This window comes from Siphateles boraxobius, unplaced genomic scaffold (assembly GCF_051911475.1).
Source record: "Siphateles boraxobius isolate OS27281-9 unplaced genomic scaffold, OSU_SipBor_1 56, whole genome shotgun sequence".
NCBI classification, from domain to species: domain Eukaryota; kingdom Metazoa; phylum Chordata; class Actinopteri; order Cypriniformes; family Leuciscidae; genus Siphateles; species Siphateles boraxobius.
The window spans coordinates 11,648,512-11,666,287 of record NW_027509182.1 but is presented as its reverse complement, the minus strand read 5'-3'; the positions used below and the strand labels follow the sequence as shown (position 1 = coordinate 11,666,287).

The following is a 17,776-nucleotide window of genomic DNA, read 5'->3' as shown; positions in this document are numbered from 1 at the left end:
ATGGTGAGACTTCAAAAAATAGCCAATATATCGGGTTATCAGCTTTCAAATAAAAATAATTATCAGTTAACGGTATCAGCTACAGTTTTCATATCTGTGCATCCCTAATTTATAAGGTGATGTGCACTATTGTTTGATGTTAAAATACTTGCTATATGTGTGTATTAATGATATGCATAGATGATTATAAGCAGGTTAGTTTACTTCATTGAATTCAATTTAGTCCTTTCAATAAACAAGTGCTAAAGCCAACATATATATACACACATATATACAGACTTTAAATGCATCCAAAAAGAAGTTGCCAATAGATGCAACATAAAATGTAATGTGGCTTCTGGGAAAACATGCAGTCTGACAAAAGAGGTTATAAACCACATTAGTATGTTTACACACTCACTCTATCTGTTGACATTGGATTAAATGTTCAAAAACATACATAAATTAGTATCGTAATGGGCAACAGACGTTTAAACCATCCTCGTAATCATTAAAAATGATCCGAAAAACACAGCATCGGCAGTTTTATATATCTTGAACTACATGTATACGAAACAGTAGCGTTTGTGGGAGAGATGAGGACGTTGATCTGAACAGCAGCGGCTTCTTTAAGGCAAGTTTTCCTCAGGATGGTCCATGAGAGACTTGATCCAGCTGGTTCCATTGATCAGTTTGGTGGTTGCAATGATGTACTCAGTCCCACTATCTTCCATGTTAGATAAGAAGCGCAGAGCAGCGATTTCAGCGTAAGTCACGCCGCCGAGGAAGAAGACCAGCGTGGTTCTGTTTTCTCCTGGCTGACCTACAAATGAAAGAGAAGGCAATCAACAATAACCAAGAGAAATATTACAACCATATGCATAAACACTTGAAGTGTTTATTCCCCTAAATTTATTTACATAGCGCTTTCACAATACACATTGTTTCAAAGTGGCTTTACAGAGAAATGTATATAGATTAGTGCTGGGCAACGATTAATCGCATCCAAAATAAAAGTTTGTGTTTACATAATATATGTGTGTGTAATTGGTGTAATAACCCCAACCAGTGGCTAGACGTGTCTTACCCGGGCATTTACTCGTACCTGATCGAGTAACCGTAAGCCAGTGAATGATTTTACTTCGTTTTTGAAAGTAAACATCTTTAAATGTATATATTATGTCTTATTATATACATTATAATATATCTTAGGCCTATAAATAACCCCACTAGGTGGGGTTGTTACACCAATTTGATGCAGGGAGAATGAAGGGACATGTTTTTAAATTGACCAAATTAAGTTTGTTGATGCATCTTTCACGCTCTATGGCAGGCAGGGTGGACATATAATTATTTGACATGTTTTATATTAGTGATTTCTTAAGTTATTCACGCCGGTCGGCTGTGTACGGACGCTATTTTGTATTGAAGTCTATAGGAAGTCTAGTTTATTTTCCCCTAAAATTGGCCGTGAATCTGTTCAGAGACATCCTATGACGTTGAGCCGGTTGTGCGTACATTGAGGAAACATGCTAAGTTCACATACTTGTTTCTCTGAAAATCACTTCTACAGCCAGTTATTTAACTTTGAAATGTGTGTTTCCAGGCTGTAATGTTTGTTATTGTTTTGGTCTGTGATACTGCTTGTTGCCTATTTGCTTATTTTCATAGTCCATTGCGCTCGTTCCTGTTGCGTGAGCTTAAACTGGCGACCCGTGTGCGCGTCGAGTCTGAGGAGGAGGCGGGAGAAACCACTATCTCCGATATTTTGAATTGGACTGCAGTACCTATTTCGGCCACTAGTCATTCTTACAGACTGCACCTTTAATAATGTGATCTCATCACTTACGCTTCTTGTGAAGGCCCGTGGGAACCTGCTGTCGTTCCTCAAAGTGTGGTCCGGGCAGGATCTTCAGCACCTCCTCGATGCTCCTCCAGCCGGGCCGGGCCAGGACCTGAGTCAGTCGCACACTGAGCGGGGCGTAGCCGCTGTACACGTACGAGATGTCGTTCGGGTTCTGAGGGACCGGGAACTCACATTAAACATGAGCAACACAGACAGCCTAGGAAGAGTCAACTTGGAATTTAAACGGCTGTAAAGAATACTACTGAGACGTACCTACACATTTTGTGTGTGAGTGTGTGTGTGTGTGTGTATATACACAAACATATATACATATACATACATATACATATATATATATATATATATATATATATATATATATATATATATATATATACACACACTACTGTTCAAAAGTGTGGGGTTGGTAAGATTTTTAATGTTTTTAAAAGAAGTCTCTTCTGCTCCCCAAGGCTGCGTTTATTTGATTAAAAATACAAAAAACCCAGTTATATTGTGAAATATTATTTCAATGTAAAACAGCTGTTTTCTATGTTAATATATAGTAAAGTGTAATTTATTCCTGTGATCAAAGCTGAATTTTCAGCATCATTATCACATATTATCACAGTTGAAAACAGTCGTGCTGCTTCATATTTTTGTGATTCATTTTTTTCAGGATTCTTTGAAAGATTTAAGAGAAAAGCATTTAACTAAAAAATAAATATTTTGCATTATTATAAATGTCTTTACTGTCACTTTTGATCAATTTAATGCGTCCTTTCTGAAGAAAAGTATTAATTTCTGTTATTGTTATTTTTTGTTATTATACATATGTGTATGTTTTTTTTTTTTTTTAAACATACACACACACACACATATAATATATATATATACATTTTTTTTTTTTTCGGCTGAAAATAGCAACATTAGCTCAACTTTTGAGTTAAGGTTAGGGTTAGGTTCAGTACTCAGTTTGGGTCGGGCCTATTTTCAGTTATAGAAAAACACTGAACCTTATTGATAATGGGTAGCAGGACAAACCTGTTCATTGGCGTCCTCCATCCACAGTTTGAGTGTTTTCCTGATTGTGGGGTAGTTGTTTCTCACGGTGCTTTGAGCTTTGAGTAACCCAACCTTCTCCAAGTTCTTGACAGTCAGAATGTGCTCGTATCCATACGTCTAAACCAACAAAGCACAAACATGTTGTTTTTTTTTAAAAACATTAAATTGTCTTAACGGCCTTAATGTGATTGGTTATCAAGGCACATGTGATCTAAGTTGACCATTATGCATTCACAAAATGTATCTAAAAGCAAATAAAAGTGAGTTGTACCTGAAGGATCTCCTTCTTATAGAAATCGAGGACTTTCTGTTTGAGGCCGTTGTTGCAGACGGACTGCATACACACCATTCGCAGGATCTTAATCAGCGGGTCTTTTTGTGCAATGCAGTCTTCTATATACGTGCTGACCTGAGACAAAAATCACACATGATCATATCAGTGACGATAAACACATTAAAACAAACCTAAAATATATTCCGTTCCCAGAGAATTAAAAAAAAGGTACAATGTTAAAAATGATATTTCTATGATCTTGTATGTTCAACTTCATTATTTTCTGTTCGAACAATAATGAGTGCAGAGATGTTTATCGTATTTATACTAATAATGATTTGGAAAAAATGAATTCTTTATAGAATATTGTGGTATTTATTATAAGTTTATCTGTGCATATTATTACTGTTTTAAATTCATGTTCCTGGTAAACTTCCTCTAACAGAGTCATCTCTTCTCTTCTCTGATGAAGAGGGCGGAGCAACCTGTCACTCACACGAGATCCACCAATAGAAAACCACCACCCTCCAATCAAGCCCCGCCCACATTTGTTCTTGTTCCAGAAGCCGTTTCACTAGGATCACTGATTGCAACTGAATAACATGTTTACTATTGTCTTTTTAGAGCCGCTTTACAGCAGAACTGAATCCTTATTTTCCTGCTATCACTGTAAAGCTGCTTTGAAACATTTTGTATTATATAAAGCGTGTATAAATAAAGGTGACTTGACAATAGGGAAGAATAAACTATCGCAACTAGCGTTTCATGACGACTTTAAACGACACTCTTTTGATGTTCGCAATAGCGAGTGCTTGTTGACTTTAAAAAACGCGTCTTAAGACATATCTTTTTATACAGGCTTTTTTATAACATGTTTTATTGAGACTTTACTGCACTTGATCATATGCGACTTGTTTGTTGTGTGTTTTGTCTTTTGCAGTGAGTGACCTTGGGTGTTATGAAAGGCGCCATTAAATAAAATGCATTATTATTATTATTTATATTGGAATCAAAGAAAAACAAGGCACCTTGTCTGTGTCCACTCCAGTCATAAACTCTTGTTCAACGGTCAGGCTTTCAAAGAAGGCTTCTGAGACTGAAACACAGGAAATAATTAATTAATGCTACATCTAAAGAATCCCAAAAGCAAGGCCGTTTGAAATCAAATAAAAACTGCTTAGAGGTAAAAGCAAAATTAATGTGAGAGTCCCATAATATTATCATTTACCACAGACCACAATTTCAACTCCTCCCTCAGTTTGTTAAACACCTTTACAGGAAAAAACTTACAATGCAATACTAACAACACTGTGAATGTTCAAAACGTGCAACTCACCATATTTAATATTGGGTCAAATTTAGCTGAATACTAAACATTTAATCATCGAAATAAATCGATTTTATATTTATGGGCCACTTAGCATTAGCATTTAATGTAATTATAGAAGTTAAATATTTTCACTTAATGATAATTCTTGATATCATCAAAAAAGTTATTTAAAAAAATAAAATTTATTTGTAGCTTTAGATATTCCACTTGACTTAATAACTTAATCCACGTTAATCCTTTAAATTAATTTTAAAGTTCATTGTATGAAAGGAGAAAAGAAAAAAACAGGCTGTTTCCAGCTAGTCCATGTTTCTAAATATGTCTAGTTAAAATAAAATTTAAGATTTAAGCAATTCTGTTTTCACTAGTAATAACAGCTATATTTAATATAAGACCATTTATTGTTATTAGCTGCTAATTGTACATTACTAGACAGAGCCCTCTTTACATACTAACATTTAAACAAAATGAGTATTAAAATAAACATACAATGTATTAGAAGAATTACATTTAAGATCTGCAAATTAATTTTAACATGTTTGGATTCAGTACTTCAGACATCTACAAATGGATTAAAGATATTACAGTAAAAAGTAATTTAGTATTTCTAAAAAAAAATCTTTTACTGTTACAGATGACATATCTAAAATTAAATGAACACCAATGAAAAACAAATGACAGTTTACATAATAGAAGAAACATTTTTTTTAAAGTTATAATTAAAAAGTAATAAATATTGATATCAGGAAGGACATTTGCACTAGTAATAATGTAGTTATTGACGGATTTTTTCACTAAAAAGGAGTTAATAATTAAACGCATGTAATTGAATTTGTGAGGTAATTTTGCTATTGAAAATGCAGTCTGTCATTTCAATAAGTTTTTATTAATAGAAAGATCTTCCACAAAATTGATACGTATTTTCTTAAGTATTAATTCCATAGTTGTAATCAGGAATTGTTACAACCTATTCATAATAATTGATATCCTGCAAATGATTAAATGTTAAAATGGTTTGCCATAATGGGTAAGAATCTAAATAATTTTTATCTGTGAGATTTTACAATGTTTCATCCCTGCACGGGTGATGTTTGGTGAACCCGCGCCTGCAGCACATTGTTATCTGAACTGCACCTGCATTAAAATAAATATTTGCATCTTTGTAGACTAACGATGAAAAGTATTTATCGGAAATTAGATTTGTTAAAGTGGTGGTATAATGCCCTTTTCACAAGATGTAAAATAAATCTTTGATATCCCCAGAGTGTGTGTGTGCAGTTTTAGCTCAAAATACCAAACAGATATTTTTAGCATGTTAAATTCGTCACTTTTTGAGGGTGAGCAAAAACGCATCGTTTTTGTGTGTATCCCTTTAAATGCAAATGAGCTGCTGCTCCCGGCACAGAGGGCGGAGCTTCAAGAGCTCGTGTCCTTTTACCTCACACAGACATGCACTGAACATTTCAAAAACTTTTAGCATTTTATGTTCAAACCAGAGGGAGAGACTCAATAAGTACAACATGTAGAAGCAACAGAACATTTCTGAATGGTTAGTTGATGAATTTATGTAGCTGGTGTGTAGTTATCTTCTAGTCATTGATTAGCATATTCTGTCATGATAATCTATAAATCGCGTTCCCAGGGTGGGCTTTATGTAAATTAGGGTTTGTGATGTCACTAACCCGTAAGGAATGTCGTGTAGTCCCTACCAGCTGTTTGTTGTAGTCCTTAAAAAGCAAATTCTTTAAAAGCAAATATCTCCCTTTGCTTTGAACTTTGAGCCTTGCAGATATTGTTCATGCTGAAACAGCAACAATACACACTAGCTAAAGTTAAAAAAGTGAAATCATAATCAACCACCCCTTTAAATCTTACCAGCCTGCTTTCTTGCTAAAATGCGAATGATTCTTACTGAGGGACGAGTTGCAGTTGTTGTCTATGCTAATTGCCAGCGGTCCACAGAACTCAAAATATTGCTTTTATTTCTGAACGTGTGAATGATTGGTCTCAGACTCACTCGTTATGTCCTTGACGAGTTCAGCGATGGAGGTGTGATTAGCCAGTGAGCTGCGAGCCGCTTGCATGTGGGGCAACTGGGAAACAAACTGTTTAATCTCCCCAACAGTTTTTGCATTGTGTCGTTCCTATCAGAGAAACAAGAAAACCAGCTTATTAATGACACACTTTTCATTTATTTGCTCAAGAATACAGTAAAATCAGTAATATTGTGAAATATTAATACGGTTTAAAATAACTATAAATAAATAAATAAATAAATAATATAAAGATATTTTACAATTTAATTTATTCAAAGCTGAATTTTCAGCATCATTACTCCAGTCTTCAGTGTCACATGATCCTTCAGAAATCATTCTAATATGATGATTTACTGCTCAATTATCATTGGTGCTCGATTATTAATAATTGGTCTTATTATTATCAATGTTGAAAACAGTTTTTGCTGTGTTGTTAGGTAAAAATGTTAGGATTCTTTGATGAATAGAAGAACAGCATGTATTTGAATAAAAAAATGAATGTTTTTACTGTCACTTGAATCAATTTAATGCTTCCTTGTTGAATTAAAGTATTTATTTTTGGTTTTTTTTTAAAGATTGTAGTTACTCCAAATGTTTAAATGGTAGTGTATCACAGTTTCCACAAAAATATGAAGCAACACAACTGTTTTCAACATTGATAATAATCAGAAATGTTTCTTGAGCATCAAATCATCATATTATACTGATTTCTGAAGGATCATGTGACACTGAAGACTGGAGTAATGATGCTGAAAATTCAGCTTTGATCACAGGAATAAATTACATTTTAACATATATTCACACAGAAAACAATTCTTATAAATTGTAATAATATATCACAGTATACTTCATCAAATAGACTTCTTTCTAAAACGATCTTTTGAGCAACAGTGTATTTATTTTAAATCAGTTTTTGCAACACAAACCTCGAACGCAGCGGATATGATCTTGGCTTTTTTGCTGAGAGCCGCACCGACAGCATTGAAGTTCTTGTCACGTATTTCGGCATAAAGCTCCTCGGCTGAGTTGAGCTGCAGTTTTTTGGGCTCAGTGGGAAGATCTTTCCCACCTTCTCCCTGTTTCTTCTGTGCAAACTTCTCAGGAGGAAGCTTCACATAACCTGACAAAGCAACCCAGGCATGAGCAAACGAGGGCTTCTACGGTCTTTAAATGATGTACTTCTAAAGTATTTCTTTCGTGTCTGCACACATTTTTAATTCATTTACCATTGGTGATGCCATAGATCTCATCGATAAGACCCTCGTAAGTTAGTTGAGTGGCTAATGGTGTCAGCAAGTCCACATTACGATCCAACAGGAGAAGTGTGTCGAAAACAGGGAGGATTTGAGCATGACCTGCAAACTCTCTCTTCATCCGCAGCATCATGTTGGCCACATGCTGAGAGACACACCGCACAATGCCATAATGCATACAATTAAAACAAATAAATTAAATAAAAAGGACATATTTTTATAAATCAGTGAATGGAAAACAGATTCAGATTATTTTATTTAATGCCATGTCAGCATTCAAAGCTATTTTCATGGCAAAAATTAAATTACAAAAATACAAATATCATTTAAATACAATAAAAACAGCAAGTCATATAATACAAAATTCTTTAAATTAACATTTAAATCCAAAACCGGTTCAGGCATAATCTTATTAAATATGTCCTTAAGTGAAGTAACTTCATAAAAGAGCATTCTGAAATGGAAAACAAAATTGTGTTTACCAAGTTACTAACAAATGAGTATGGAAAAAATAAGAAAAGGTTAACTGCGACTTTTTTTTCATCTCACCAAAAAATTATGAGTCTACATCTCGCAATTCAGATTTTTTTCTCAGAATTGAGAGATATAAAATGCACAATCGCGAGTTGTGTAGTCCGAATGAGAGGTATAAAGTCGTAATTGCGAATTGAGAAAATGGGAAAGAAAAATTGTTAAAGTCCCCGTGAACCGGAAGTTGCAAACGACTTTTCTCCAGTGTTGTGACGTATTTCCGAGAGAAACGGAATACTAAATGAGGCAAAATAGTGTGCGTGGCTTTTTTTCCAACTAGCACCTGATTGGATCTAGAAAAGTAGGTGTTTCATTCAAACACACAGGCAGCCTGTGTACTGTCAGTTGGAGGGGCGTCGTTACGGATGTTAAGCAGACACCCAAACCGTCAAACCTACGTCATCAGGGAAGGTCCTCCAATGCAGAGGGGAGGGGAAATTTCAGATTTTGATTAAAGATTACGAAGCCAAAAAATTTTTTTGTGTGGATTGACTTGCATGGATGAATTGTTCACAACAAAACGATCAATTTAGGCAAACAAAGTAAGTATGGTCAATTTTGAATTCATGGGGACTTTAAGTCAGAATTGTGAGTAATATCGCGACTGAAAAAAAGTCAGAAATGCCAGTTTATGTCACAATATGAACTCACAATTGTGAGAAAAAAGTCAGAATTGTGGGATATAAACAATTGTGAGAAAATGTCAGAATTACGAGTTTCTGACAATTGCAAGAAAAGTCAGAATTGTGGGATATAAACTCACAATTGAGAAAAAAGTCAGAATTGTGAGATAAAGTCAGAAATACATTATTTTTTTATTCTGTGGAAACAAACTTCCATAAATATGCATCACTGAGGAAGAACAAGATGCTAAAAATTAGGTTTGCGAGATTCATGGCATCAAATGTTGGAAAAGAGCAGGCAAGATAGCAAAGTTGACACGAATGCTTTTCTACTCACCCTTGCACACTCTCCTTTGCCAAAGATCTGCGGTATCGTCCCGTAAAGTGCTTGCAAAGTCATGAGGCCCTTGGCAGCGTGATACAGGCTTGTCTGATCATTCTCCAAATAACACTCCTTCACAAAACAAAAAAACAAGTTACATAAACAATCGCTCATGGATATAAAACAGGATCATATCATACACTTTTTATTTTTACCCTGAGTACAGAACATCTGGGATAGATTTGCATTGGATCTCGCGAGTTAAGAACATTTTTTTGACCTTTGCTGTTGTAAAGTCACACATTTTAGAATGAGAATTATTGTATATTAGCTTTACTAAATCATGTTTTTGAATATGGTGTCTAAACAATCAAAATAACAGAAAATCCAACTCCGATTAAAAATCAGATAAATAAAAGACGATTCAAATGTGCATATCAGAATATCCACAAGAAGAAAATATAATTCCACATGGCTGAATATGCCCATCAGAAACGGTATATTAATTAATTAATGAATACATATTTACACAGTCAAGTTTGTTCTGAGTAGCCTCTGCATTCAGTATAACAGAATATTATTAAAAATAAATAATATTATACAAATTTAATAATCTACTATTATATATATATATATATATATATATATATATATATATATATATATATACAATCTGCGTAAATACACTTTTTCATGGTTTATATGCCACTTCAGTTGCTTTCGCTGTTTAAAGGAAGTATAAATTATACTTTCTCAAAACAAGTCCCGATATATTATGGTAATTTTCCTTCTTAAGCAAATATGTCCTGTTTTAAGGACAATTTACTGTTTACTAACATTTGAAGTCAGTAATGTACAGTATTTTGTCTGTGTGTTCGTGTGTGTGTGTGTGTGTGTGTGTGTGTGTGTGTGTGTGTGAATGTGTGTGTGTGTGTGTGTGTGTGTGTGTGTGTGTGTGTGTGTGTGTGTGTGTGTGTGTGTGTGTGTGTGTGTGTGTGTGAGTGAGTGAGTGAGTGAGTGAGTGTGTGTGTGTGTGTGTGTGTGTGTGTGTGTGTGAGTGTGTGTGTGTGTGTGAGTGAGTGTGAGTGTGTGTGTGTGTGTGTGTGTGTGTGTGTGTGTGTGTGTGTGTGTGTGTGTGTGTGTGTGTGTGTGTGTGTCTGTATGTGTGTGTGTGTGTGTGTCTGTATGTGTGTGTGTGTGTGTGTCTGTGTGTGTGTGTGTGTGTGTGTGTGTGTCTGTGTGTGTGTGTGTGTGTGTGTGTGTGTGTGTGTTTCTGTGTCTGTGTGTTTCTACTAATTATAGCCAAAATCTAAATAACCCTGAATCAGAAAACCTTCAGGATATGAACACAAACCCAGAATATGTGACATTAAAACAGTGTCTTACCCTAAACGAACTCTCAGACTCCATGGAAAGAAGGTCTCCATCATACGGTATAAGGTCCAGAATGTACTCGTCGATGTTTGTGAAAGAGTTCAGGACGCCTTTCTCTTTCAGACGCTGCTCACACAGGAGACTCCGGCGAGGCACGAACAGAATGTGGAAATCTCTGGGGTGTAATTTATCCTCGCTGCAATGCAAATATTACAATCAGCATTACATTACAAGCACTATGACTGCCAGCAAACACTAGAACTAATAAAAACATCTGTTTTGGAAGTTATTGTGGGAGCACCTATTGTCTCAAATTGAAAATCACCACATTTTATGAAAAGTTCATAATACACTCTTTAAAATAAAGGTTGCAAAAGGTTTTTTTGCAAAAGCTTTCAGTGAGCTGAGGTCTCATTTATAAAACTGTGCGTAGGATCCTCACTAAAAGTGTACGTGCGCCCGAAAGCCAAAAATGGCGTACGCAAAAAAATATTCAGACTTATAAAAGCGTGCGTACGTCAGAACATGTGCAGAATTCACTTTATAAATCCCAGTTAGAGGAAGATTGTGCGCACATGCGTCTCCTCCCCGAAATAACCATATATGAAGCTTATAACGCCTAGTTTTACTATGCATATCATTTGCATATGATTATTCATCCACGTGATAACCTGTTTAGCGGTACAAAACATGAAATATGGATGTGCCGTCACATCACATTAATAAAAATCATTTATTAGCCTATCCTTGCCTTGTTTTTGAATAAATAAATAAAATAGTGTAAAATACATTTCAGAGAAAGTTTTTCTCAATCTTTTCCACTGGCCAAATAGTATTTTTAATTGATTTATATTTTTAAATGGAAACTGATAGACCTTGTTGTGCATTATTTGCACAAAACTATTTTCTCAGACAATCTGCTATTATCATGATAAGCAATTATATCTCAGTAGTTTAAACATTAAAACACAGCATGCCATAGGAAAAGTGTTCGAAAGCATTGCATCCGCAACTAATGATTTCATGTAGTTTAAGTGTTTAACTCCATTAATGACAATGGCATAATTAATCTAAATGTTTATAGCAGAAGAAAAACAGTTTAAATCATTCTTTTATTTATTTAAACTGTTATTGTGAACATGCTTTTTTAAAATTGTTATTGTGATGACTTTTTTAGGACGGTTTTAACAAGACATTTGCAAGAATTTGCTTCATCAGATTCTTTAGATTATTTTTTGTTGAGAAAATCTGATTCCGTGCCTTGATGAACAAACTGTTGAATCTGGTCTTTGCAAAGAAAATTTGACGGACAATTTAAAGTGGTTGTATATTTTTTTTCGTTTTGTTCTATCTTGTGTGAAATGGTGTGAAATACAGACATTTCTAAACTGATTCAGCACTGTCCTTTGTGATTTTTTTTTTTTTTGGATTTTGTGTATGTAACTGGTGGCATCCAAGCTATCTGGGTTATTGTTCTGAAAATATTGACAGGGTTACACCTGTCTGGCGCCCGAACTTGTTAACTTGTATTTGAACAATCATTGGTTGACTATTTGAATTTATTATCGGGCGTACCACCGTTACAATGTGATAGGCTTGGTGAGTGAAGTTATATTTGTATTATCTTTCTGCATTTGTATAATTTAGATTTTCTGTCTAAAAGTGACCAAAAAGCGGTTTAACTCCAGCTCACCATCGGTGTCGCCAAACTGCTCCATCTCCTAAACGTTCGTATGCATGGCTCAGAGTTTGCGTGCAGGTGCGCAAATTTTCCCGTCAAATTTGTTTTTATAAATCACAACTTATGCATCGGAAGTGGCGTACGCCTGTTTCAGGGCCTGTTTTGTCCATACGTAACGCAACAACAAAAAAATCTTAGTGTAAGGAACATTATAATAATCTAAAGAACCTTTTACTAATATAAAGAATCTTTTGTGGAATGGAAAGATTCCATGGATGTTGAAGGTTCTTCGATGAACCATTAACGTCAATAAAAAGCCTTTATTTTCTAAGAGTGTGAATCTTTTTGTGTTTGTTTAGATTTTATTAGAGCTTTTATTCAAAATCGCCCTAGGCCATTTGTTCAGTTGCTGCACACTCTTGCCAAAAAAACTCAGATTCAGCTAATTTGATACATTGTTTTGTTCTTTATAGAAATGAGATTTACCTTGCAACATTTTCTGCAATGATGTCCATCAACTCCAGCCTCGGTCGGACAAAAAAGACAATATTCTTGACGGCAGCGGATGGTATACGACCCCCTTTGAGAGTGAACATTTTCTCGACCTCATGTTCCTTTTTAATGAATTAAATTAAGACAATCACCTTCTTGACAAGAAATAAAATCATATTTAAACCATGTAAATGGTAAGAAAAATGTAAAGGGCAAATGTCACCAGTGTTTGGGAAAGTATATACATATAGATACAATATAGACACAGTACCGGTCACAAGTTTTGAATCATTGCTATTTTCTATGTTTTTGAAAGAAGTCTCTTATGCTCATCAAGCCTGAATTTATTTGATCAAAAGTACAAAAAAAATGATGTTTTTCAATATACTTTAAAATATAATTTATTCCTGTGATCAAAGCTGAATTTTCAGAATGATTACTCCAGTCTTTCGGTGACACATGATCCTTAAGAAATCATTCTAATATGATGATTTATTATCAATGTGATTTTTTTTTATAACCTGTGATACTTTTTTAGGATTCTTTGATGGATAAAGAGTTAAAAAAGAACAGCATTTATTTAAAATAGAAATATTTTAAAAATATATACACTAACGTTCAAAAGTTTGGGGTCAGTGATTTTTTTCTTTCCTTTTCTGAAAGAAAGTATTCGTTTTATTTAACAATGATGTATAATTAATCGACAAAAGGATAGTAAAGATTTATATTGTTAGTAAAGGTTTATATTTGGAATAAATGCGGTTCTTTTTAACTTTTTGTTCATCTAAGAATCCCGGAAAAAAATAAATCACAGGCTCCAAAAAAATATTAAGGAGCACAACTGTTTCCAACATTAATAATAACGGAGTATCAAATCAGCATATTAGAATGATTTCTAAAGGATCATGTGACACTAAAGTAATGATGCTGAAAATCCAGCTTTGTATCACAGAAATACATTATATTTTAAAGTATATTAAAATTGAAAACCATTATTTTAAATTGTAATAATATTTTACAATATTACATTTTTTTCTGTATTTTTGATCAAATAAATGCAGGTTTGACGAGCATACGAGACATATGGGTCAATGACGTGACGCCTAAATTTTCTGTCCGATTGCATTTGTTTATGTAAAAACGGGTTTAAATGCATAAAAAGATACTGTATATTTGTAGTACCTCTCCCATGTATGTACTCACTTTAACTTAAAAAAAAAAACGTAGTTATTTGTTACTTTTTTGATATTTTAAGTGTCAAAATATCATGTGGTGTGACCGTCCGGCCCTAACTTCTGTTTTGAAAACGTCTTTGAAATTACTCTAAATTTATTAAAAAATATTTTCTGCACTCTTTGGCATGATTTCCAAAGTGTTTTGTAATTCTGTAAAAAAAAATCAAAGCATTTGTAGTTATATTTCCATCATAATATACAAACAAACTTTGTCCGATGATGTCCATTTTATGAAATATCATGTGGTGCAACCATCAAGGAACTACCATTTTGGGACTTTTATGTTGGAAACTATTTAAACACAGGAAGTTACATCATATACCAATTTACCAAGGACCCATGGAAGCCACAAGCAGGTTTGTAATTCTCTCAAATAGGAAAAAAATAAACCTTTGTAATGGTTGGTATGCAGTTTCCAAAGTTGGATGTCATGTGGTATGACCTTAAAAAAATTAATATTAAAGTTATTTCTAAAAATATTTTTTTATTCTAAATTGTATATTGACCTTTTGTGGAAAGCTAGCTTGTTTTGTTTAGGTGACCAATTCTGTGCCTGTAAATTTTGACTGAATTTGAAAATATCATGTGGTGTGACCAAATATCATGTGGTGTGACCACTGCAGACTGTTTTTCATGATATATATAGGTCCTTTTGTGCTTTTATATTCAATTGATGGTTTATATACAAAAAGTACTTTAATTTAGTATAATTTGGAATAGATTTTTATGCAATTTGGGATTTTTTTAAATATTTCAGACGGTTTAAGTTTACTCTTTGTACAATATGAGAAAAATGCAACAAAAAAGTTATAGCATGTAATTTTAGTTTAGTAATTATGCATTTATTAGTAATGTATTTATTATTGCCTATTTATTTATTTAAAACTATTTTAATCTATTTTACCAGATGCCAATGCCAAGTGAAGTAAAAATTCTGACCCTGACGGAAGAGTGGAGTACCTTGCTAGGATAAGAGTGAAATATTATTACAGTTTAAAATAGCTGGTTTCTATGTCAATATATATAGTAAACTGTAATTTATTCCTGAGATCAAAGCTAAATTTTCAGCATCATTACTCCAGTCTTGAGTTTCACATGATCCTTCAGAAATCATTCTAATATAATGATTTGCTGCTCAAGAAACTTGATTATTATCAATGCTGATCTATGCTCTAGATCTAACACTCAATTTCCGGATTGAGGATTTTAGTTATACTATTTTTGTTACTATTGGAAATTGTGGAAACTGTGATAATTTTTATATGTCAGGATTATTTGATGAATAGAAAGTTCAAAAGAACAGCATTTATTTTAAATAGAATCTTTTGTAACATTCTAGCCTAAATATCTTTATTGTCACTTTTTTATCAATTTCATTTATCCTTGATTAATAAAAGTATTAATTGCTTAAAAAAAAAACTATTGACCCCAAATGTTACCTATATACAATATTTTTATGTATATATATATATATATATATATCATTATTATTTGTCAAGTTATAAGTCAAGTTAAATGAAATTGTGCACTTATGTTTGCGATGTGATTTTTTATTAAAAAAATGTTTTTAAAATGTTTGCGTTCAGGAAAATTCTGTGAATTGTGTATATATTTGGTTTATATCTATTTTTAGTATAAAATGCATTGTTCATTGATCTCTTTAAATATATTTTTAACTATATAAGGTCTTCGTTGTCATTTGGAGCGACCACTCATCATGTGGTGTGCGACCAATAAAAGCAATCTCTGTATTAAATTTAAAATAAAATATCTTATTTCTGTGGCTGAAATATGAATCACTGATAAAGTATGCTTAAGTGAATGATATTTTTAAAACATTTTTATCAGTTTTATGTGCTTTACAGGAAAAATAAGTCTGTTAACTAGATTTAAGGCGGCAACTCTAAAATTATAGAACAAAAAAATTTGATCATTATTTACAAAAACTTAAAAGAAATGCAAATACTTTGTTTCTAAACACTTTAACTACTAAGAACTTGTAAAAAAAAATGTTAAGCATGTTAAGGAAATTAATTAATTTTAAGATAAATCATGGTCAAACCACATGACATTTTTTAAGGCTATGGCCAATTCGTCTTGATGAAAAAACACTAAAATCACTTAAATAAAATTTTTTATATGAATTTATGTATACACAACATCCTTAATGTTTGAACAATTGCAACAGGTATTTTTTTTTTTTTGTATTTTAAAATCGGCCTGTTGAAAATCCTTATACGTCATTGACCCATATATGTAATGTGTGTGTGTGTGTGTATTTTTATACAATTTGTGTACAGTTTCTCACCTTCAAAAGGGAATATTGAGCAATTAACCCGAAAGGTCCAGTAAGATACTCGTCCCAAACAATGGCCTTATAAAAACAAAACAAAAAACACAACAACAACACATAAATTAAAGGATGACGACACGTTACATGTCCATTGACAGTATCGCTGAACAGTATTTGCAGTAATAATACTTGTTCAATACAACAATAACACAAAGTGCAGTTCACATTCTTACAAGGGAAGTAGATTTTAATAAATGATAGAGTGACAGCAGAAGAATGACTACTCTGCATGTTTATTAAAGCAAAAAGCTTTACCTTGCTTCCCGAACATTTATCTAAAAATTCACGCAGGTCTTTTCGTGCAGCCTCTCTCAAAATATTTAGGTTTACTCTGCCACAAAATAAATGCGACGCCATATTCGTTAAATCACAATCATGTGACTTTCACGGCCTCATGATGTCACGTGATTCGTCTTTCAAAAAATAAAAATAAAAGCCAGCAGATGTAAATATTATTACTCCAGTTCCCAGTATAATTTTATACAACTTAATTATTTTTAAATATCTATATTTTATTGTAGAATTCGTTTATTTTCTCTAAAATTTTGATTATGCTTTTGTTATTGTTATTGGATTAATCACGAGGACTTTTACACGGACGTCATCACTGCTTGTTGCCAAGTCCACTAGTTTTAGATATTTGTTTTGATTGTCATTCTCATTCCGAATTATTTGTTGTAAAAAAACATTGTTGTCCTGATATATATCTTTAAAAAAGGGAATATACAAAGATTGTGAATAAATGTAGTGTTATGTAAACGCGTGACAGTGGACTGGTATTTAAACATTTGTTTCCTGTCAAAGATCTGGCAACGTCTCTGGCAGAAGCGAACGCGTTTCTGTTTCTGAAGTTCGAGTTCATCACGGTTCGTCATCAGTTCAAGGCAAGCGAGTAGAAAATGATTCGCACGGTTTGTTCCCGAACTTTTCCACAAGTTTTTCGTATCTCATCATGTCAGCATTCAACGATTCCTGCACCGAACATTCACCCAGACGTTCACTACAACAAGGTAATTGCCAAAATTCTCGGACTTTGATGCACATGTATGTTTATTCACATACACATGGGTAACGTTAGGTTTAGTAAGTGAGTGTTGCTAATATTCTAACCCACGTTTTAATTAACTAAACGTTTGCATTCGTATCATTACGCTGATAGTCGCGTAACGTTAATAGTTTCATGTCCCTCAAATGTCTCTGTCGTCGAACCGTTGCGTTTAAATGTAACGTTTTGTGTTAGTTTTAGTGTACAATTAGTTCAACAAACTTGGCATGTTTTCAAACCCCGCCTCCATCACGAAAGTGCCATTCCCTGTGTTTATCTTATCTTATCTCTCTCTCTCATATATATATATTTAGTGTGTATGTGTGTGGGCGCTTCA

General features: G+C 33.4%; 3 protein-coding genes across 3 annotated transcripts in view; 1 reads left to right on the top strand and 2 right to left on the bottom strand.

Annotated features, from left to right (window-relative positions):
• arl6ip4 (ADP-ribosylation factor-like 6 interacting protein 4) overlaps positions 1-17,776 on the bottom strand; it is a 122,358-nt gene that overhangs the window by 49,620 nt on the left and 54,962 nt on the right. The window lies entirely within an intron of this gene.
• Positions 185-16,776, bottom strand: vps33a (VPS33A core subunit of CORVET and HOPS complexes). The gene is made up of 13 exons (XM_077206805.1): positions 16,650-16,776; positions 16,350-16,415; positions 12,801-12,928; positions 10,646-10,829; positions 9,275-9,391; positions 7,757-7,928; positions 7,457-7,650; positions 6,512-6,638; positions 4,193-4,260; positions 3,162-3,299; positions 2,870-3,007; positions 1,829-1,997; positions 185-802 (listed from the first exon to the last, which is right to left on the bottom strand). Exons 1-13 carry the CDS (start codon positions 16,749-16,751, stop codon positions 609-611), a joined length of 1,797 nt encoding a protein of 598 aa, XP_077062920.1. The 5' UTR covers positions 16,752-16,776; the 3' UTR covers positions 185-608.
• Positions 17,011-17,776, top strand: part of aldh2.2 (aldehyde dehydrogenase 2 family member, tandem duplicate 2) — a 28,300-nt gene continuing 27,534 nt past the window's right edge. The window contains exon 1 of the mRNA XM_077206809.1: positions 17,011-17,404. Within this exon, the coding sequence (XP_077062924.1) occupies positions 17,294-17,404 (111 nt within the window). The 5' untranslated portion in view covers positions 17,011-17,293. The remainder of the gene's footprint in view (positions 17,405-17,776) is intronic.

What these genes read in the sequence shown, in the direction of transcription:
- vps33a (XM_077206805.1), bottom strand. Translation starts at nt 16,751, where the DNA reads ATGGCGTCGCATTTATTTTGTGGCAGAGTAAACCTAAATATTTTGAGA. An exon ending in ACTCGTCAAGGACATAACGA is followed by an intron (nt 4,261 to 6,511) that starts GTGAGTCTGAGA and finishes CCTGTGTTTCAG; the next exon opens with TCTCAGAAGCCTTCTTTGAA. An exon ending in TGGAGGACGCCAATGAACAG is followed by an intron (nt 1,998 to 2,869) that starts GTTTGTCCTGCT and finishes CCGGTCCCTCAG; the next exon opens with AACCCGAACGACATCTCGTA.